Genomic DNA, 23,577 nt, shown 5'->3' on the forward strand with positions numbered 1-23,577 from the left:
CCCTAAAATATTCACAAGCTTGTGTGTACACATTACACTTCAGATTTTAAATCTGAAAGTTTTGTATTAAAAGAAGAAAAAATGCTTTTCATTAATGTTTTAACTTCTCATGCACACCCTAAATAGGGAATTGTGAAAAGGAAGTTTACAAGAGAATGAGTTCCAGAAACTTTGTAAAATTATATCTTATTGGACTGCTTGGCTGGAATCTTCTTCCTTTGTTTAGTTCCAGATGCAGCAGAATGCAGCATTTAAAAAAAAAAAAAAAAAAAAAAAGCCAGGAGAAAGTCATCACCACTAGCCTGTGTATTATTTTGACTGTGTACTCTGCAAAAGAGGGGACACCAGCTCTTGGTTCTGCAATCTAATATACATCCCTAAAATTATATGGATTAAAACTGGTGGTGGTCAAATTGGCGCTCATTGGAAATTGGTTGATTTATAATGACCTGTTGACTTTGATTTGATAAATTCTCAAACATTTTGATACGTTTCAGTCTCTGCTGGGATACACAATGGTGATGAAATGGTAGATTATTGCTTGACAAAAAGGAGTTAACAGGGAGAGGCTACTGATTTCATAAATTTCCTGTACAGTCAGAAGACCTATCATAGTTTCTGCAAATTCAGAATCTGCAAATCTGAAACTGATGGGTGTGTCCTCCAAATATTACACTGACAGGCAACAGGAACTGGTACTTCTCAAATCCAAAAAACTTCTGCAGCTGATTGAGCTAAACTATTCACTAGTGCTAATACTGACTTATGTCGGATGAGGATGTGAAAATGACTGTTTTAGACATACATATACATGCAAGGCAAAAAAACCTGAGTTTACAGAGTCATGAAGCAATATTCACCAAATATGTGATACCAAATATTATTTAGGGATTCTATATGCAATCTAAACAGTATAATGAATTTGTGGAGGCAATCTTATACAAGAGCTGGACAAAATTCAAAGATTAACAACTTCCCCATGCTTGGTGCTTTTATATAGGCCGGACTGGTAGCAGCACCGATTAAGGTTACCTGACACTTACCATTGCAAGACCCTGTTTTCAGTTGCATATAACTTTCTCAAACTTTAACCATTTGGGCTGACTTTTCCCTGCTGGACATTTGCCTCAGGCTGAACTTTTGAAAAATTTCAGTCAAAATGATTCAGATGTTTTCAAGAATGAAGCTCCGGGAAAAGATGTGGCTTTACTCATAATAGCCCTGCCTCATTCAGGGCACAGACTGGATTTGTTCTGGGGATGAAATAGTAAAAGATTAAGGTGAAGTAGTAAAGAAGGTTGTCAGCTGCAGGACCCAGCCTCATTTGCTGCAGAAGTTGAAAGATATGCAATGCATGAGGCAGGGGACTGCAGAAAGAGAAAGGATGTTCTTTATGGTGAAGGCAGCTGAATGCTGCTCTGGAGAACTGGATTCAATGCGGCCTGTGCCACAGAGTTCCCGTGTCTGTGTGATGCTAAGCAAGTTTTTCACAGGTGGTGACTAACTGTGTGTTCCTCATTTGCCAAGTGCCCAGCTTGAGACCATGAGGTCTGATTTGCAGAAGTGCTGAGCCCTCACAGATGTAACTGAAGTCAATCAGAGCTCTGAAAGAACATTGAAAAACCAGGACCCATCGTGTCTCAAAATGGGCACCCAAAATCAGTGAATACTTTGGGTATTAATCGCTCTGTGCCTCAGCTTCCCACCTGTAAAATGGGGAAAATCATACCCCCTTGCTTCACAGGTTTTATGAAGATAAATAAACAAATGTTTGTGAGGCAGATACAATATGAGTGCTATAGAAAAACCTGGAAGGAAATTAATAATTTTGTCTTTTAGGAAGGGTTTGAATAGTATTTGGCAAATAAGGCCAGAGGATCACACACACTGAGTAATTAGACGATAAAAGCAGTGGTTCTCAAACTTTTGTAATGGTGACCCCTTTCACATAGCAAGCCTCTGAGTACGACCCCCCCCCCTTACAAATTAAAAACTTTTTTATATATTTAACACCATTATAAATGCTGGAGGCAAAGTGGGGTCTGGGGTGGAGGCTGACAGCTTGCAACCCCCCATGTAATAACCTCACGACCCCTTCAGGGGTCCCAACCCCTAGTTTGAGAACCCCTGCGATAAAGTATCAGACAGCTGCTCATAAATTCTGTAGAGTCCATCCTGAATGAGGCAAGGGCCCTGTGGAAAAAAAATAGCATGTGATCTTGTAATTATAGACTGTATCATAGTATACATAGAAATGGGCCAAATTAAGGTTTCACATGCAACCTTAATTCTGGCATTTCCTAACTGCTTGACTTTGCAACCTAAATACTGTTTTTTTAATGTAGGTGTTTTGTGTGTAATTATTAAAAGATGGTGAAACCAACTTTTTTTTTTTAAATCAAAATGAATTCACCATTACCACATCCACATTGCTGCCTATAGCAACAATTTAGAAGGTATTTACTAGTCTTGACCTCATTTAGAAAATGTCAAAAACTAGCCTTTGACGACAAACAAAAATTTACCCAGATCAATGACTAGAAAAATAAATGAAAGCTCCCAAGCTTCACTGCACTTCATTGATGGTGTTCACAGGAGTACAGAGAGCATTATTACAACAAGCAGTTAAATTATCAGCTGCTTTTAAGGAAGATTTAAAAGGCACGCTCATTTCTAATCACCACCAAACAAGCACTTATGGTAAACAATGGCAAGGACAGTTAATTCTAATTCTGCCAAAGTTTCAATCACTTCCATTAGGCAGCTGTTTCTGAAAACACTCTGGACAAGTCAACTTGACACTCTCTCACTTCAGGTTATATTTCTTATGCATGAGTAGAGAGGTCCATGTGATGTATAAAATTCTTAAAATATCTTTGCTCATCTCTGAGTGTCAGAGAAGAACTGATGATTATCTGTCGTAAACATTTTAATATTCCAACGTTGCTCAAACTCTGAGGCTGCCTTCCCTAAGGAGGCTTGAAGCTGTTTTTGTGGGAGACAAGGGAAGTTTAGACAGGAATAGCTATTCTCTGTTCTAGAGGATTTAGGAAAACAAGAATCCAGTACTGAATACTGGCTATTATTACTCAATGTTGAATTGATGGTTCCTCATTTGCTAAGTACAAAGTTGAAATGATGCTAACAAGGATAAAAATTTAACTTCGTCTTCAGCCTACAATTAAAATATACCTTTCAGTCATTCTCCCCCCACCCCCACCCTGCACTTCCAAAACAACCCAGTAATAGTTTATTCTGCACCTATATTCCACTCTCCATTCCAGTTACAGTGGGAGCAACCTGAGTACTTGTTCTGACCTCAGGGAAGACTGTTGACTAGGTAAAAAGTTGTGTAGTGACCACACAACTTTTAGTTAACTTCTACCCACGTAAAATCTCAAAAGCAAAGAAGTTTGTCAAAATGAGTTTGCCAGCTCAGAACAGCATTACCAGCCTATCTACAGGAGGAAAATTTTAAAAAATCTTCAAAAGATCTAGTTTCCAGCCATTGTTTCTTAAAGATAATGTAAATATAACTGAGAATAAAGTTAGTAATTTCAACATTTATTTTTATTCTATTTACTTTTTGCACTTCAGCCTGAAAGTGAAAATGAGTCAATTTCACTTTCATAAAAGTAGCAAAAAAAAAAAAAAAAAAAATCACAGCAGGACTATGAAGCTAGCCAACTCTCAAGGTCCCTATTTCACCTGCTCCTTAGGCCTGGTTTACATCTAAAAATTAGGTTGATCTACATATACTGCTCAGTGCTGTGGAAAAATGTCATGACCTGCACAATGTAGTTAAGTCAACCTAAACCCCATAGCAGACGTAGCTAGGTCAACACTGGGTCAACCAGAAAAATTCTTCCATTGAACTAGCTACCGCCTCTCAAGGGAGTAGATTTACTACACCAACAGAAAAACCTACACTGCGGTGGTGCAGTCCCTTGGTGCAGCTGTAGCGCTTCTAGTGTAGACATACCCCTACCTTGTGCTGGAAAAGTTACTTCTGCCCCTCTGACCACAGTGGAAAAGAAACAGAACATAACTTTGGGCTTATGCTATTTGATACTGTGCTTTAATTTTTAAGATAGTTAATTTTGCACATTAAACATTAAGAACCTTTTAATCCATTCTGCAGTCTGAAGGTCATGGCTCCAATCAGTGACACTACAGCACTCATTTGTCCTCTTTCAACAAAAAGATACACAAGGGGTCACCTTAAATGCATTAAGGAAGCAAGACAAATCAGAAGAATTAATTATACTTCCATAATATACAGGAAAAATCTGAACAAATGCTTTGGTTTGGCAACTCAAACCTCATTCCAAAAAGTTCTCTGTTAAATAGTTATATAATATGTATGGCTCACCAAAAGGCTAGAGCATGGGACTGTGAATCCAGTGATGAATGTTCTACCCCCAAGTTACTAGTCTGCTGTATAATCTGAGGAAGTCACTTAGGCTCTGTAATGTAGCCACCATGTTGGCATAGCTATGCCAGCACAGTCCCCTCGTGTAGATGCAGAGAATGCTGACAGGAGGAGGAGTTCTGCTGGTATAGGCATACACCTTCTCCCAATGACCTCAGCTCTGTCTATAGAAGCCCTCTTCTTCTATCAGCATATCTGCACCTACCAGGAGGGGACAAGGGGAGGCTGTTGGCATACTATCTGACCAGGTATGTGGTTTTTTAACATCTCTGAACATCGTAACTATTCTAATATAAGTTTTAAGTGTAGACCAGGTTTTAACTTCTCTGTGCCTCCATTTCCCCATCTTTAAAAGGGGATAATACATAATCCCCATTGCTGCAAGAAAAGTGCAATATCCAATTGCAGTATTATTTTCCATAATAAGCCTTATATCAACAAAAAAAGTATTAACATCAAATGTTATCCAAAGTTTATGCACAGGAGAAAGAAACAAGTAAACAGCAGCTGCTTTACTAGATTTAAGTTCAGGACAAACATAACCACTTATTGGCAGATCAATGAAGCAACAACTCTGGCTGAAAGAAAAAAGTCAAGGATGTGAAGAAATGTACATGTCAAGTGACTGAGGGCATAAAATTCTACTTATAGTGTTTTCAGCTAATTTAATAAATCATATTGATCATAACAGCATTCCTTGCTTAAAACCAACAATTTGAAAGTCACATTTCTGTCTCAAAAATATTTACATACCTTGTTACTTGTAACATCTAAGATTATTGTAATTGAAGTTTTAGAGAAAATACTTCTATTTTTGTTTATTTACTTTATGCTTTCACAGCAATTGGTGTATAGACAGTTTGCTGTTTCCCTTTTATAACCAGATATTTCACAAAGCAAGTAGAATCAGCAAAGCATTTTAAAAACAAAAACAAAATCCACAAAAACTGGAAACAGGACTTGGGCAGGTGTAGTGCCTGAAACTGACTAGATTTGAAGTTGATTATGTCATTTTAATGTGGAAAATTATTCTGTATGATAAAAGACCAAAGAACAGCAATAAGATGCCCAAAATCAGAAGGAAATTAAGTAGACTGTGTTTAAAAGAAACCCATTGGTTCAACTTGCTATGCTTAGAGAGAGGCAAACAACTCAATCTAGACCTAAGCAAATTATCAAAATAACATGAAAAGCAACAAGGTAAACTTGGCTATGTACCAAGTACAGAAAACCCAAACTAATGCAGGACTTTTCAGGTGTTTTAGTGGTGAAGAAAAAAAAAATTCTGCTTCTTACAAATCCACTGCATAACGCTTAAACAAAAAAAACCCAACCCCGCCAATCATACCTTTATGCTTTAATTAACCAGATGGCAAACCAGCCATCTTCTCTCTCATTTCATCTCTTGCAGACCATTTATATATCCTGGTTACTTATGGAATGAACTTACAATATTTATAAATACTCTGTTCCCTATCTGAGGTTAGTTATTAAAGTCCTCCCAGGTCATTGATACAACTGTCAACTGAAAAGTATTCGCTCAGATCCCCCAGGAAGCACCATTGATCTTATTAAACTCTGATGGATCATCAAAAAAGTTCCATTACCCTGATGAGGACGATACTTTCCAGCACTAAACTGAAGGATGCAGTCAGTCAGTCCATGCTGAGGATGTAACCTGCTGCGCACAAGTCTCCAAACCAAATCTGAACATAAAGTTCAGCTTGTACTCAAGTTACACAAATGGAAGTCAGAAGACAAATGAGATAGTCCAGTGGTTGCCATGGTGTCCATGAGATCATGAGCTAACTCAGAAGAGCCGTCATTTGTATGGACACTATAGTAACCTAAAATAGTTCATCACCTGCACCATTACAGAGCTCAAAATGGCATTCTGATATGCAGTGAAATATCCTGGAGACTAACACTAGACCCATTTTATCTCAATCCCAAAGACTTATAAATGAGATGGACATCTGAATCAGACATATACACACACAGAGACGCAAACAGCACTCAGCTTTACAAGCAATCCTGTCTATGCTGAACAACATACTGGGCCTGACACAATTCTGCCAACACAGGTAATGGCAAGCAATCAAGTCTCCGCTGTACATGCAAATTTGGAGGCTTCACCCTTAATTATATCATGATTGGTGGTAACTTTAATAAGCATCAACCCTGCATTAAGAGGTGTGACACACAGAGCTGGGTCCATGTACATACAGACACCCAAAAAGAAACATAAGGTGAAACCCAGTGCAACATTTGACCCTGGTTTACACTTAATACATAGTCTTTCCTGCTGTCTCCCTCTTTCTACAACTAGCATTTTGATCCAAGGGCCCATGCCCTACAATTAAATCTCTTTACAGTCCACTGTAATCAAGTGATAGCATTGTTCAGTGATCTACGCCACCTGAGGTAATCACTAATGTGACAGTTGCCACAGCTGAATGCCCAAAAAAGAACTTCCAGAGCAGCCCACCAAGGCAATCTAAACAAGAGAGACACCCAAACAACCACCACTATTACTATATACACAATAGCTTCTTTTTGGCCTTTTGAGCAGCTAGCCTCAAATCAACCTATTTTCATTTCAATCCCCCTACCCAACAGTCTCAAAACCATCTTCAATGAATGTCTTCATTTCACAAGGTTAACCTGTCCTGCCATGAAGAAAAGGGTTTGTGGAAAAGACCACTGCAGCTTACCATGTCTGCACATACATTATAATCAAACCAAAAACATAGCAAGCAACTGTGCAGTAGTAGTGATGTAGCCCTAACAAACAGTGATGCCTTCTTAACAGGCTAACCCCCAGACAAGGAAACCTACCTAAACGAAGAATTAGAACTAGGAGAATAATGGATTTTTCTGGTTCCCTGGCAATTATGTTTCAGAGGTCACAAGCAACTATGAACTACAACTATGGATGACAAATGAATCGTCATTAGGACAGGAAAAGAACCAAGAATGCCCCTACAATCTGGTGGTTACAGAATTCACCTAGGATGTGGGAGACCCAAATTCATGTCCCTGCTCCAATGACTTGTTAAGTATTTATTCAAAGTGGAACAGCTTCAACCAGAGAGATTGAAAAAGTCCCTTATCAGAATATTCCATAGCCCACATAGACCAGTGGTTAGGACATTCTCCTGCAACGTGCAATACTTTCTCCACATCAGGCCTACAGATTGTCTCCCAAATCCCAGGTAAGTGTCCTAACCACTAAGGTTTCAGAGTAACAGCCGTGTTAGTCTGTATTCGCAAAAAGAAAAGGAGTACTTGTGGCACCTTAGAGACTAACCAATTTATTTGAGCATGAGCTTTCGTGAGCTACAGCTCACTTCATCGGATGCATCGGATGCATAGTCTCTAAGGTGCCACAAGTACTCCTTTTCTTCTAACCACTAAGTTAAATCTTATAAGAGGTGGCAGGAGCAAGACCACTACCTCCTCTGGTCGTTTTGTGAATCTTAACTTACTTTGCTTTTGGCAGAATTCCTGAAATCAAAACAAAACTTTTTAACTCAGGCCTAAACAAAATCTTTTGTTCTGACGTTACCAAAACTTTTCAATTTTTTTTTCATTCATTCAGTCGAAACTTTATAGCAAACAACATGAACTCATAAAATACAAGTGAATGGTTTAACACTGTTACAAAAAAAAAGGAAACATTCTGGAATGTATTAGCAGGAGTGATGCAAGCAAGACATGAGCAGTAATTCTTCCACTCTACTCCATGCTGATTAGGCCTCACTAGAATATTGAGTCCAGTTCTGGGCGCCACATTTCAGGAAAGATGTGGACAAAGTGGAGAAAATCCAGAGAGGAGCAACAAAAGTGATTAAAGGTCTAGAAAACATAATTTATGAGGAAAGATTGAAAAAATGGGGTTTGTTCGCTCAGGAGATAAGACAGAGGGGACATGACAGTTTTCAAGTAACTAAAACAAGCAGAAGGGAGAAAAATTGTTCTCCTTAACCTCTGAGGAAAGAAGCAATGGCTTAAATTGCAGCAAGGATGGTTTAGGTTGGACATTAGGAAAAACTTCCTGTCAGGGTGGCTAAGTACTGGAATAAATTGCCTAGGGAGGATGTAGAATCTCCATCATTGGAGATTTTTAAGAGCAGGTATGATGGGGTGTATCAGCCCTACAATGGTACAGCAGGAGTTAACCCTTCTCTCTTAGCCAAGGAGCCAGGATACAAAAGGCAGCGGAGCAGCTCAGTTTGGGCTGACCACTGGCAGGGAAGGAGGCGCGTCCATAGGTCCTGGGAGAGGACCGCCTGCACTCCAACACGCAGAGGCCAGCCAGACGGCAACTGACTCTGACACCCAGGCTTGGGACACCACAGGGGGTGGAGAGATCAGAGTCCCAGAGATGGCGAACTGTAGTGATTTGGGTAGCAAGTGACTCAAGAAATCTTCAGGGGAAACGGTTACAGAACCAGACCAAGACTCGGCGTGTTTCAGCAGGACCACTGCTGAGCTGGTGGCAGGTAACCCCACCACCAATAGGACCCTGGGTTGGGACCTGGTGGAGAGGGCAGGTCAGGGTCTCCCTATCCTGGCCACCACCCACCCCAGGGTGGTGACCCAACTCACCAGTATTGACTCTGACAGCAAGGGCTGCAGTACTGACTCTGGCCAGTAGGCTGCATTGCCCTGACAGCAAGGACTGTAGTATTAGCTCTAGCCATTAGGCCGCACCACCCTGCTAGCAAGAGCCGTATTAAGGACTAAGGCCACTAAGCCGCGCAGCCCAGAGACATGGGGCAACCTTTCAGACTCGATCGCGGGGCTGTGATGCACTTCTCCGCCACCCCCACGGGGTGATGGGGTGTATCAGCCCCCGCGACAGCAGGTTAGGCAAATATCTGTCAAAGATGGTCTAGATAATACTTAGTCCTGCCATGAGTGCACGGGACTGGACTAAATGACCTCTCGAGGGCCCTTCCTGTTCTACGATTCGATGATTCTATGAATAGTTTCAGACTACTTGAAACTGAATTTTTCAGCAAATAAGCTATTTGATTAAAATACGTCACCCAGCTCTATGCAGAAACAGGGTTCAGACCTCAGTGGACCAGTGGCCAACCTCCCTTTAAAACTCAAATCTTTAAGTACTGCGAAGTCTAGCACTTTTTAAAAACAAAAACAAAACATACTCAAAAGCATTTCAAAGTGGTGAAGGAGTATGTTGGCTATTTTTCCACTAGCAATTCACAGAGGCAAAGCAGATACAAAGTGAATGTACGAGCAGCTTGTGGAAAAGGTGTTCTTGCCCCAAAAGAAAGGATGGATAAGATAGACCTGTGTTCCTAACTTGAATTTCAATGTAACTTACCACTCCAAGTTAAAGACATCAACATTAGTTATGTACCGGTATGTTCTAGCTTGTGGTTTCTGTATGAGAAAAACTGCTTATTGTAACTTACATTCCCAAAAAGTCTGCACTTCTTTCCTGAATGATCTTTACTTTCTAAATGTATATAGCTTTCAAAATATGCTGTTCTAGGAAATAATTTCAACTATGAAAAAGACCCTAATTATCTTCTTTGGGGGGGGGGGGCAAACAGATGTTTAGTACAGGTAGAAATATCTGATCAGTCATGCAGTCTACATGAAGCTTCTGGAGAAGGGTAAAATAAGCGGGGCCCTTTTTTGTTTGAAACAGTATCCATATTTGGGGGAAAAATAATCACAAAAGAAAAGCATACTCCATAGAGTGCATTAAAGCACAGGGGCACTCGTTGACACAAAATGTAAGAACAGGTCTGAGTTGTCATTATTAAATCCATATCTATCTTGAACAAACAGAATTGAACTGATGTGCAATTTAACCAGTTTGCATCCAATCAGTGACTTAAACCAGTTGTAATGTGTATCTGTATACAAAGAGAAACCTGTTGCTTGATTTTCAGAGCTACTGAGCCCATCTAACTCCTGATGAAGTCAACTGGAAATTTGAGCACTTAACACTTCTGGAAGTCAGGCAGTATATAGTTCTATATTCATCTTTCTTGCACTGAAAGCATGGAATAAAATTCTCTGGGGCATTTTTTTTGAAGAAACATTACATTTTAAGCTTTTAGTAGCTACATTTTGAAACTGGTTCAAGTGATTTTTTTTTAGTTTATTAATAATTCTGGCCATTTAGAAATTGGCGGTTCTCATTTTTTCAGCAGTTTGCTAGAGCTGGAGTAGGCAACAGAAACTGGAGAAAGCTTCCAACATTAGGAAAAGCAGTCATTTTTGCAGAGCAAGCTACAACCCAAACCAATTCCTTGATGCTGGAAACTCTTAACTGATCTCTAGCCCGCACTCCTCACGTAACCCACATTTCTGCTGCCAGTTCCTCATTCCAGTTTTCCAACCAAAAATCTGCAATGAAAGGTTAATTAGACAGGAGCAGGTCAGTGAGGATGAGGGAAGGAATAAGCCTCTAACAGTTCTGTCTCCAGGGAATTATTATGGATGAACACCACATGCAGAATGCCAGCAGACCAACACTGAGAAAAAAATTAAAAAGCAGTCCCTTTAACTGAGTTCTCCTCCCCTTGCCTCCTGGACAGCCACCCACTTTACATTGTTGTCTCCATTTTGACTACTGTAAAAGTTGTCAGACGGCAATAGTCAGCAGAAGTTACTTCATCAAGTGCTTACACAGCCAGCATCTGTCTGTCCAGTAGAGACCAAAAGAATTGCCTTCATCGTCCTTAGCTCTTATTTCTGAATTTGACAGTCCTTCTCCCAAATACTGAGTAAAAGAACTCTCAGGTCTCTTCATGGCCACAAACTTTTTGCATCATTATAGTAAGCTCAGCTAATTGAGTCAAGTGACTCTCACACACACACTTAAGAATAAAGAATAGACTTATTTCCTACATTTGCTTATGAGACATGCATATTTAATGCCAGTTTTCTAGTCACGTTCTTATCTTTTGTTAGGGTGTTAGATGATCACTGTTCTACAACATTCACAGATTTTCAAGAATAATGTAATTTTAGTATTTTTTCCTTTCATAATTTCACTGGCATCCCCTGATGTGGCTTTTCATTCTCCAGACACTCTGAAATAGTAAACTCAACTGCCAGCTTTCAGAGCAGTTTCTGTCCCATTTTCTATCCCAAAACTAATTTTTAGTTCAACAGTCACAAGATAATACAAATCTTTTTCTCCAGCCTCTGTTCTTATACCAAGAAGTAGGGAATAGAGGAGAGACATAATACAAAACTATAAAAAAAAAAACCCCAAATGCACAGAATAAATACCCTATAGCTACCACACTGAGGGAAAGTTGGTTCTAATCCCTCAGAGTGCAAAATAACTGTTACTTCAATTTCCACCAAGTCTGCTGCTCTTTTTCTAGTTTGCATTACTTGGGATCAAAATTTTCTGCATACTTTGATTTCAGGAGCCAAGAATACCTTATTTCAGATTCTGCACACATTTCTACACCTCTGCTACAACATATGGAAAGATAAGCACTAAACCAGGTGGCAGGACCATCATGGAAGTAGGAAGAATAAGGCTAGCTCCAGCACCTTTGAAATAAAAATTCTGATCCAGTACCTGATGTACTTTCACGAACAGCACATAGTAGAGATGCTTTTAAGACTGAATCTGACAATGGTTGCTGGCTCTGAAAAATATTAAGTGTCTTTTGGAAAGATTCATAATTCATTGAAATTCTGAGATATTGTGCCTCATTTAAGTGTTATTTTTCCTCTATGTAAAAAAAGAAGAGTCTACTTCTGTTTTGTTTTGGCAAATGGTTCTGGCTAAAAACTAAAGTCAGTTTTTAGCCAGACACTTCTTTAAGCTGGCTTTTTCTAGAGAAATTCTTCACTGGGCATGCTTTCCTACCCCACACCTCAAATCACTAAATCATGTTCCATACTTCTTTGCAATGGTTTGGCCATCCCGATAACAGAGGCCCCAAATAAATCAGTAAGCATAAAAAGGCGAATACAGAGACGATGCGGAAGAGTATAGAAGATCCAACATTATGTGTCTGTCTGCCCTATTCCCAAACTTCAAGGTGCCTCTTTTTGCAGCATGCACAGGAAGCGTTAGCATAGCAAATAATGCTATGAGCAACAGAACCACGACAAGGTCCTTCCTGAGTCTGTTGAATAATGTTTAGCTTGAGTGCAGGAAATAGTTGATTAGAAGAATATAAAGACAGACTCACATAACATCAGTAACATGCTATTTCCACAGAATTGTTACCGCTTGATAACACAGAAGACATAAGGTTGCAGTATGAAGATCAAAATTATTTGTACTTTTATCTTTCTCCACTGCTATTACTGGACTAGAGAGAGACCAACAAATTATATCCTGGGAGTAGCAGCACACAAAAACATGTGCAGTGGCCAAAAGGGAAGAATGATCATATTGGGTGTAGGAATCCTGATATTTAAGATATCATTCCAGATTCAGTAATCTCTTCTCTGTTCTTGAGAACAATACTGAGACTGATCTGGTTAGGGATAATGGTATGAAAGCATATATTTCCCTCTCTTTTCCTCATCTTCAGGGTCCCAACTACATTCTGAACTTGCTCTCCAACCTTTCTGCATCTAAGACAATAACAATACAACACCCTGCGAGAGAGAAACACCAAGAAGAAACATCCCTCTTGGAAGTGTTCCTACTTGTGAAGAACTATACTGAACTGAGAAAGCTGTGAAAATTACAAATAATGAAACATTTGCTAAAAATATATTCCTCAATTTTAGCAGATTTTTGGCTACATGGTACTTTTGAATGAGTCTTACAAAGGACCAACAGAAGGGAACACTATGAACTTGTATAAACTAGATGCACACACCCAGAGTATGTTTTCCACAAGCAGTGGCGTCCTATGTTGTTCTTGGAATTTGTGTTGTAGTTTAACAGCTGATGCCATTTTTTCCCCACCCACTCTTTCATCCAGATTGCTTACCTGCAGCAGTTTTTTGGATTATTATGCACTGCCTACAACACAACTAGGTAACCAAAGGGAGAAACTTTCTGATTTGGCACAAGGACTTAAGGTGTATTTTCAGCATCATCAAGGATTACAATAGAATAGCAGAGACTGGCCATGTCTACAGTAGGAAAATACATTAGAACGTGTTAGCTGACAAGTTAACACATTAAAAATATACTTAGCTCCTAGTGTAGCCAAAGACAGTGATGACAGAAAGTTAAGTTCCAGTTAACTCTCACTATCTAGAGGACTTATCTCTAAACATTTAGGGAGTTCAAACATTCTGCACTCTCAAAAAACATCTCCACTGTCTATTTTAATAATAGCATATGAGTGGAGGTGCTGATGGAGGAAGAAGAGGTGCCAAGTGTCTACTCTAACCAAGCACTTCTAGGGAAGTCTTTATTCAAGATAGTTGTCAGTTCTGGCAGCAACTTGGGAAGTACCAAGAACCATGGGGCTGGGGCACTGGGCATGTCCATGACCATTTCATTTTCTGTGTTTTGTACAATGATAAAACTTCCTCCTCTCAGGCCCCTCGTAAAAGAAAGAACAGTCATTTCCATCTGTGCTCCCTGCAATGAGAGTCCTCAAACAGGAACTGCATGCTGAATCACCGAGGGTCACAACAACTTATTCCTGAACTGAGAACATCTTCACTTTATTTGGAGTCTTCAGGAACACTTGGATAAAGGTAAGTTACTTCAGAAGTACTGCTACTATGACTGTACTTTACTGAGACAGGGGACAGATTAGAAAAGGCCATCACAGCAGAAAATGAAAATGAGTACACACATTATGAGTCTATGGGACATGACTGCCTCTCAGGGAACTAAAAAGTGCATAAAATATCCTTAGTTTTGTTTTATAGCATTTCATAACATACTGAAGCAGTAGTGTTGCATTCCACTCACCACAATCAGGAAGAACTATTTTATCAATTATTTTTATGATGCTTACCAAGAGAGTATCTGAGGATCCAACAAACAATGAGTTTACCGTATAGGGAAGGAACACATCCCCATTTTACAGATGGGAAAGTGATACACAAGAGGAGAGACTAAGGGACTTTCCCCAAGTCATATAGGAAGTCTGTGGCTGACCTAGGAAAAGAACCCAGACCTCCTGAGTCCCAGCCCAATGCACTAGCCACAAAACCATTTCAACTGAGAGGTCAAGACTCAGACCAATTCAGAATAAATTTAGGCTTTTTTGGGGCTGTAACATATGTCACTATCTGTTAACACAGAACTCATCATCTGTCCCAATTTCTGTTTGGATGCTGAAAGATCTTTAAAATCCAGAGCAATGCTGACAGCAAGAATGAACATCTGACCAAAGGGTCACTGGAAACCACTACCAGCCAAACACATTTTCTGTACATTTTCAGGAGACAAGTCAGAAGTTTTGAATGTTCAAGTCAGTATTTACCATGAAAAGGCTCTTCTGTCAGAGTTTAAAATGGCGCAGGCCCCATGTTCATGTCCTGTCTAACAAATACAACAATCGTTCCTTCTCTCAGAAAGGGCAGACAGGGGAAATAAAGTCATCTGGCAAGCAGAAGAGGTAATGTCATAAAACTTTGATATGTCTACATTTCCCCCACTGTGGAGGAAAGACAGAGCCACAGCAGAAAAGACTCATAAAAAATGTATATGAAAATTATTATTGGTATATTTTATTCCAACAATGTATATGAAAATTATTTATAGTTCAGGAGAGATACTAGATCAATTATTATTTTAGAGCAGAAGCAAAAATACACCATCATTTTCAGTATTTGACTAACTTTAAAACTCAGGTGTACACATCAAAACTCTCAAACGCACACTACAGAAAAAAAGTCTTATTACACCATCTCTAATTGCAACTGTAAGGCTAATGGATTACTTTACTTTTAAAACTACCACCATTTTAAACTGAAGTTCATGTGGCTCAATCAACTTTCAATTATTTTCATTTATAACCATTTGTATGACATATGTAGTACATAACATATTAAAAACACCTATGTTAAAAGAACATTAGTTAGGTTGCAAAGTCAACCACTTGAAAGTTAGGTTGCCCACACAACCTTAATTCTGTCCCCTTGTGCATATGTATAAATCATTCTAAAATACTCCATACTCCCCCCGACCCCCCCCCAACAGGGGTCTTTCCTCACTTAGTGTACAGGAAATAAGGCATCAGTTCAATACTTTTAAGCCTCATCATTCAGTGAGAGGCCCCGCCTTACTTACTTGTGCACCCTCCTAACTCTGCACTGAATGTGGAATTATTCATTTACTCAGTCTTTTCTAAGGCATTTATCACTGCAGCATCCAAGCGCTTCAAATATTAAAACATTTATATACAGCTCTCCCCTGTGAGATAAGAGTATTACTCCCATTTTGCAGAGGGGAAAACAGAGATATGCCTAAGGCCACACAGTGAAAAAGCTTAGTTTACAACTTAAAACCTACTGACTCAATCCTGCACTCATTCCTCCAGTCCCCAATGCAGAATTACCACAGGTTCTGAGTATCCACAGCTCCCACTGACCTCTGGTGCAGGCACTCAGCATTTCTGAAAATTCAGTGCTCAGGGCATCCAGAAAAAAAAAGACCACCACAATTAGTGACTACTTGCCAACATTTTAGTTTAAGTGACTTGCTCAGCTTCACCACAGAAAGTCAGTGGCAGAAAAAAGGACAGAACCAAGTTGTGTGTGGCATTCACCTGTCTTAACCATAAGACCATCCTCTCTCTTCCTCCTGGCCCCACCTAATTCTCAAATTCACACATTCCAGTTTCTAGAGTAGGAATCCCAGAGACAATAGCTTCATTCACAACATGGCACCAATTCATTTTCCGAGAACAGTCCATCCTGTGCACTGAATGAAGCACTGTGAAGAACAACAGTATGTGACGAGTTTGGGTTAATTAGAGTCTCCATAATGCGTACACAAAAAGAGCAGAGTTAAGGTTGTATGGGCAACAGAATCTGGAATTTCCTAGTTTTCAAATGTTTGACGTCGCAACCTAAATAGCTTTCTTTTAATGGCATTTCTGTTTGTTTTAAAAGGAGAAAGGTAAAAATGTTATGATGTACAACTGTAACAACTCCTACATCTCACATCATCAGTACTCTTTGAATCCTGAACCTTCAGCTCTATAGCACAGACTTCTACCACTTAATCTACAGAACAAACTACATTAGTTAGTAGCAGGAGAAGGGGTAGATGGACTGCTGAGCCCATGCTATAGTTGAGGGAAGACTGACACAGCTATTAGGTGGAGGTAGAAGGCGCTCCTGTATCATATGTTGTCCCCAGCGGCAGGGATGGGCAACTCATGCCATGTGCTCAGTCTTAAATGTGTGCCTAGCCCCACACACAGCAACTCGACACTCATGGCAGGCCTGGGCCAGGCGACTCAGGCTCACAGGGCTTGAGCTGCAGGGCTGTTTCACTGCTGGGTAGACTTCCAGGCTCAGGCTGGAGCACGGGCTCTAGGACTGTCTCAGGATTGGGTCTTATCCCAGAAATCTACACAGCAGTGCAACAGCCCCACAGCCCAAGCCCCATGAGCCTGAGTCAGATGGCATGGGACAGCCAAGAGTGTTTGTTTGCCATGTAAACATACCCAAAGTGAACCACAGCTGGTCCACTCCTCTGTCGCTCCAGCAGCAACTAGGCTGTAATAGTTACTAGATAGGTGATAGCTTAAATTATAGATTGGCTGATTAGTCAGGCTCTCTTAATTTAATCTTTGTTCACGCCTTTATCTTTGTCTGCCTTTAGAGCAAGACTCATTTTCGAAAGTGTCATTCAACTGCACTGAAAATTTTCCAAACCAAAACATCTGAACGAGTCTGAGATCTTCTGCCTTTCTTCCCCTTCCCCCCAGTGACATCCAAGGAGGAGGTGGCCCACATTCACCTTGGCGTGAATCAGGCACAGACTGAACAGGTGCGAGAAGACTGGCCCATGTCCTAGCATACAAGGCTGAAGCCCTAAGACATGAAGAACAACTTAGGGGCACATGATACAAAGATTTATAAAACATTTTGTCATATACTCCTCTTAAACAAGGCTTGCTCTCTGGATTTATCATTTTAAGTGGCTGTTGAATGGACAAAAAAGTTATTAAAATTACTAAAAACCTGAGAACTAATTAAGGATAATTACATAAAAACTGTCAAGCAGAAGAGGGATAGTTTAACAACCAACATTTGCCAATTGAAAAAGAGACAGAGGACAACTGGGGACACCCTACTCATCTTTCCTATCTACTTTTGGCTAGTAGGCATCTGGCAAATATTCCAGGCCCTGATAATAGAGTACCACATACAGTGGGCAAGTGGAAATTGCTGAACAAGTAACAACAAAAAGGAATGAAGATTAGGGAGACAGGCACATTTACTTACCTCCTTCCCTCATGAAGTGTCGTTTTCATCCTCAGAATACAAAATCAAATTTTGAGAGAATAAAATTAAATGAAAGCATACTGGAGTTTTCCCTTTTGTGAATCATACAATTCTTGCTACATTATTGTTACATCAATTCCAAGAACATTCCAACAAAGCAAGAGTAAAACAGGTATTAGATGCCGCTTCAGAAAAAGGCACGATTTTTATTGACCACAACACTTTATCAAAATTAATATGCATATAAGGCAAAGCCTACTCATTGAAAACCTTCAAAATATGTGGCACATGCTAACAAAAACCACCACAGCATACAGTTTCTTTTGCTACTATTGTTCAAATATAAATCAGTCGAGTCTCTAATGAAACCAATTTAAATCCTTAATAGCTATCGCCATACATATTTTGCTAGTTTAGGTCTAGTGCAGGGGTCGGCAACCTGCGGCTCTGGAGCAGCATGTGTCTCTTTGGCTGCCTCCTTGCAGGCAGCTGTTTTTTGAGGGGATGCAAGGTGCAGGCTCTGGCTGGGAGGCACTTACCAGAGGTGGCTCCCAGCTGGCAGCGCAGAAGGGCTCTGGCCCCACGCCGCTCCCGGGAGCGGCTGGCTGCTGGCACATCTCTGTGTGCCCCTTGGGGGGAGGGAGCAGCAGGTCTCTGTGCGCTGCCTGCGCCCTCAAGCACCGCCCCCGCAGTTCCCATTGGCCAGCTGTGATGACGGTGCTGGGGGTGGGGGCAGAGCACAGAGCCAACTCCCCCACTATCAGTGGTGCACAGAGATGTGCCAGCAGCCAGCCGCTTCCAGGTGCAGCATGGGGCCAGAGCCCTGCTGCGCCGTCAGCCGGGAGCCACCTGGTAAGCACCTCCCGGCCAGAGTCTGCATCTTGCACCCACCCCCACACCTCAACCCTCTGCCCCAGGTCAGAACCACCTCCTGCACCCCGTCCTGCACCCCAATCCCCTGCCCCAGCCCGGAGCCCACTCCTGTTTGTATTCAAATTCAAATGGCAGAAGTCACATTAAAAGTATTGGTGAGTAGTAGCAACTTTAATATGTTTAATTATTATTAGTTGATAAATTCTAACTCTACAAGTAGCTTTGTGTGTGATGCTGCTCTCAAAATATTTTGGTCAAAGAGAAAAACAAAAAAATGACTCCTCTTCTTTGAAAGGTTGCCGACCCCTCATCTCGTGATTCAGTATTTGTTGGAGTTATTCAACATTTTGTAATTTACTGCTTCCGTATAGTAAAGATATTTTTCGAAACGGACTGCAGGCTAAATCATTTGTTTATCAGAATAGAGAATTCTCCTATAATAAATAATAATACGTTTTACTGAAAAAAAAAAGCCTTCCATGCTCTATCTTCAGACAATACCTTCAACAAAACCAATAGATTCAAAATATCAAATATAATTTAATGAAGAGCAACTGTAAATGCCCTGGTCTTAAATGGAAATTTTAAAAATAATTATTTCTATTACTTATAAGATTTCACTGTATTTTAAAGCACTAGAGAACACTAAAGAAGGGAAAATTTGTTCTTTCTTGAACATGTCCTTTCTTGGACCCTTTATATTCCACAATTTTAACAATGAATTTCCTTCTCCCTCCTTGGTAGGTAACTGGCGACACTCCAGACATTCTGTCCTAGAAGAGGCACAGCACCGTTATCTTTCTGATCTGTTCCCAGTACACAAACTTCTATAGTTTTAAAATACTACAATTCTAATTAACCAAAATACTCAATATAGCTATAAAATTAAACTAATACCTGTTTGCAAGAAAACCTTCACCTATTGGCAACAGATCTAAAGAAAACACACCTTAAATCTTTCTCTCCTTAGAAATAACTTCCAAGAGAGAGTCACTTTGAGATATGAAGAATACAAGAAATTCTTTGGCAAGAACTAATTTACCCGTCTCTGTCCTTTTCGTGTCCAACAACTTAACTGAGGGATGTTCACAGCAGTAAAAGTCATCCTGGGAAAGAAAAGATTAGTTGAACAACTATGTGCAATAAACGGTATCAATAGAGAAGTCAGAGATTACTAAAAGCATCACACATTCAGAAGGACTCCCCTGCCAAATATTGTGTCTTCAGAGGACATGATATCTACACTGCAGCATCTTGAGAATGTGCAGAGAGATGACTATGAAAGATGACAATGTGGTCCTGACACCTTTCTACCTCACATAGATACTTATATAGTTCTTATCATCACAGAATTTGAGCAGCTCACAATCTCTTGCTGTATTTCTCCTCAACACTTCAGTGAGATGGGGAAGTACTCTTACCCCCATCTTACAGATGGGGAACAGACACACCCAGTTACTTGCCCCAAGTCACAGAGGAAGTCTATGGCAAAGCAGGTTTTCTGATTCCCAAGCTAGCTCTCTAAATAGTCGACAATCCCTCCTGAAATTTTATCTTTCATCTGCAGCTCTCAGTAGAATAATATATGAAGTTTTTGAGTAAAACTGATTCCAAGCTGAGTGCTTTGATCCACCTTACCACAGAAGCCTTGGTGTCTTTTTTGGTTCTGACTACTGGCTGGTGCAGTGCAGACAACTTTCTGTAGACTTCAGACTTATCTGGGTAGACTTTAGTTGCTCTTCACATAACAAAGGCACACCCTTCCATATCTTTCTTGGATCACAAATCTACGATCAGTTTCTCACTCTGCAGCAAGTTGATGAGTAAGTTGTCCAGAAACAGGCAGGCATGGATTCTGTGTTCACACAGGGCTTCAAGCAAGGCCTAGATAAAATCCCGACACGAGGTCAATAGACCAGAAGAAAGGACCCTGTACTGGAAGCACGTTCAGTGGTAGCAGAAGTGCAAGTAACTTGTGAGGACACACCCTCAATGGAAATGTGGAGATACACTTATTACAAGTCTATCAATGAAAGGAAATCACAAGAGTTTAAAGTTGCTATTACACATTTTAAGATCTCCATCATGAACTTATTTATTTTTAGGAGAATCTGTTGAACATTTTGGGATCCAAGATGGCTTATATGTTCCCCATTCATTTTGGCAGCCGAAGAGAATATCATGAATGATCTGTACACTTGCAATCAATGGGGCCAGTTCTTTAGCCCCAATCAGTAAATGTTAGATGGCTTGTATGACCTCATTTGTGCTTTTATGGATTTTTTTGATTTTTCAAAATATTACACATTTCCTTTGGGGGTACCTAATCATTTAATCAATTATCTATTTTAAGCTGTCACTAGACCACATCTGAGGTAATTGGGTCTCCCCACCCCCCAGCCAAAAAAACCCCAAACAAACCATAAGCAAATCTCTAGTCTCCCAACTAGGCAATTTGTTCATTATCCATCAGATCGAATGCATTTTGCAAAAAGGTAAAGAACCTCCAGTATAATGGCTTTAAAATATATTTTTACATACGATGTATGAAGAAATATTTGCAAAGTACGTTAAAAAGCAGAACTACTTCAAAAGAGTTATTATACCCTCATAGAAAGTCCAGTAGGGACCATCAGTTCTGACCTCCTGCACTTTACAGGCCGAAGAGCCTCGCCCACTCACTCCTGTAATTGACCCATAACTTCTGGCTGAATTACTGAAGTCCTCAAATCATGATTTAAAGACTTCGACCCTTAAAAGATGCAGAGCAGACATGAGATTTGTTGTGTTGTTTAAGAGAATGGCTCTCCTTAAAGTTTTGTATAAGCACAATGGGTAATTACAACAATGTAATTTACAAGAAATTTTGTCATGTTAAGTCACCAATGCCAAATAAGCCATCTTACAAGATAATATTCACTTGCCTGCCAAAAAGAGTAAACCCCTTTTTCACTATAATTTTCAATTATGTTTAGTTTTTTAATTAATCTTAAAATAAAGTTAAAAAGAGAACTCTGGGATACTTTATTTTGTTTTTAATGTGTTACCTGATTTGTAATGAGCTGCTGATTCATTATTGGATGCATCCTCTCCCATTACCTGTATTTAGAATAACTTGGATAGACAGGATTTGGCTTCTGGTCATCCAGGGCAGAGACCCAAATCATTAACAAGACAGTAGAGTATATTTGGGGTCTCAAGTGACCAGATGGAGGAAACAAGGCACAAAAGAACCAGGAATTGCCTGAAGGCCAGTTGCATGTAAGCAGCAGGCTTGAGACAGCAGCAGGAAGGCAGGGTAGCAATGCCTGATAAATAGTCACAGACAGAGCCTAGAATAGCTAGGACTAGGAGGATCAGAGGGTCTCTGGGAGTCTTGGGTGCCACAAGTACTCCTTTTTTTGGGGGGCATGAAAAGAGCATGGCCGAGTACAAGGCTGAGAAAGGGACAGCAACCCAGCAAGGAGGCTTGGTAGCTTAATAGATAGGGGGTTGGAACAGACTCAGTGGAACTGCTGAGAAATAGAAAATCTAGTGCAGAGGAGAGGGGGTTGGGGGAATCGAGTAGCAGGCAGGGAGTTAAGCCAGCCTCAGCCAAAGGAGTGTAGGGAACAGGGTGTGTCACATAGTCTTGTCCTGCCCAGAAGCAGAAGCCATTCAGCAGTGGACACAGACCAACAATTGAGTGGATGGCAGAGTGACAACAGAGGAGCCCCTGATGTAACCATCGGAGCACCAGAAGCACACCACCACCAAAGCTGAAACCAAGGGTCTACTACTGTTTCTTTCTCTCCGAATCATGTGGGCTACAAGCAGCAGCTTGGGCATTTAAGGCAAAGAACTTTTGGTATTCTTCTTTTGGGTTGCCTTTACATATGTAGTCTGGAAGTTCTTTACTTTCTTTTTGTAATTAACCTTTAAGATTTATACCTAGGGTATGAGCATCCTCTCTCCAGCCAGTCGTACTGAACAATTCTCCTGTACCTACTAGAAGCATGTGAATGTTTACTGGGAAGCCACCAAAAGTTAAATTTGTTAACCACAGTGCTTGGAGTGTCTATATCATATATGTCTGAGGCCTGATTTATACTTAAAACTTTAAAACGGCAAAGCTATGTTGGTCGGGGGGGGGGCGTGATTTTTCACTGACAGCTTTTGCTGATATAAGACTTAGTGTAGACGCTTCTAAATAAGAAAAATAAGAGATACCAACAAAGGACTTGTTTAGGGGATGGATACAAGCTATTCTAGCAAACTCCTTCTAGTATAGAGAAGGCTCAGAAAATTACCAAGTATCTAAAAGGATTTGGGATAACATAATACTCACAGTGACCTCTTCAATGGGGTTAGTTTCAGTATTACTTTGGGCAGATTATTATGTCAAGCAGCCATCAATGATTATTTATTTGAAAATGCCGGTAAAGTGCATGCTGGACTCTAATACCAAGCAAGACCCACTAGTACATAGTATGATTGGGCTTTGTTGATCTTCAAAAAATAATGTGAAATTTAACTTTAAATTTAACTTTTAACTCTGTGTCTGGTGGCATGCAGAATGCGTAGTATAGTTCTCATGATTTTTCATTCTGAAAGATATTTGCACATTATATTACCTTTAAAATAAGCGGTCATCTGTAATTAAGTCAGTAGAAGAAAGAAAAATGTTCCCCTTTGCTGGAAAAAAAACAACAAAACGGATAGTGCAATAGAGTTTAAGGTACTGACATCACAAAGTTCTGTTATGACATTCTTATCCTTGCATTGTGTTTCAGGAAGCAACAAATATTTGCGGTAGCTAGTACCTGAAAGACGACTGAGTAGAGTCATGTCTACACACAAGATTGTTCCAATTTAACTGTACAGGTATAAAGCATTAC

The 23,577-nt window shown here is 40.1% G+C and overlaps 1 protein-coding gene across 4 annotated transcripts in view; it reads right to left on the reverse strand.

The window, feature by feature from the left end:
• Positions 1-23,577, reverse strand: part of TLK1 (tousled like kinase 1) — a 136,169-nt gene that overhangs the window by 105,300 nt on the left and 7,292 nt on the right. Inside the window, exon 2 of one of the 4 annotated variants that reach the window (XM_073305811.1) lies at positions 1,044-1,253. The exons of the other annotated variants lie outside the window; for them this stretch is intronic. Coding sequence (XP_073161912.1) covers positions 1,044-1,071 — 28 coding nt within the window. The 5' untranslated portion in view covers positions 1,072-1,253. The remainder of the gene's footprint in view (positions 1-1,043; positions 1,254-23,577) is intronic. 4 annotated transcript variants of the gene reach the window in all.

Source organism: Lepidochelys kempii, chromosome 11 (genome assembly GCF_965140265.1).
Source record: "Lepidochelys kempii isolate rLepKem1 chromosome 11, rLepKem1.hap2, whole genome shotgun sequence".
In the NCBI taxonomy this organism is placed as follows: Eukaryota; Metazoa; Chordata; order Testudines; family Cheloniidae; genus Lepidochelys; species Lepidochelys kempii.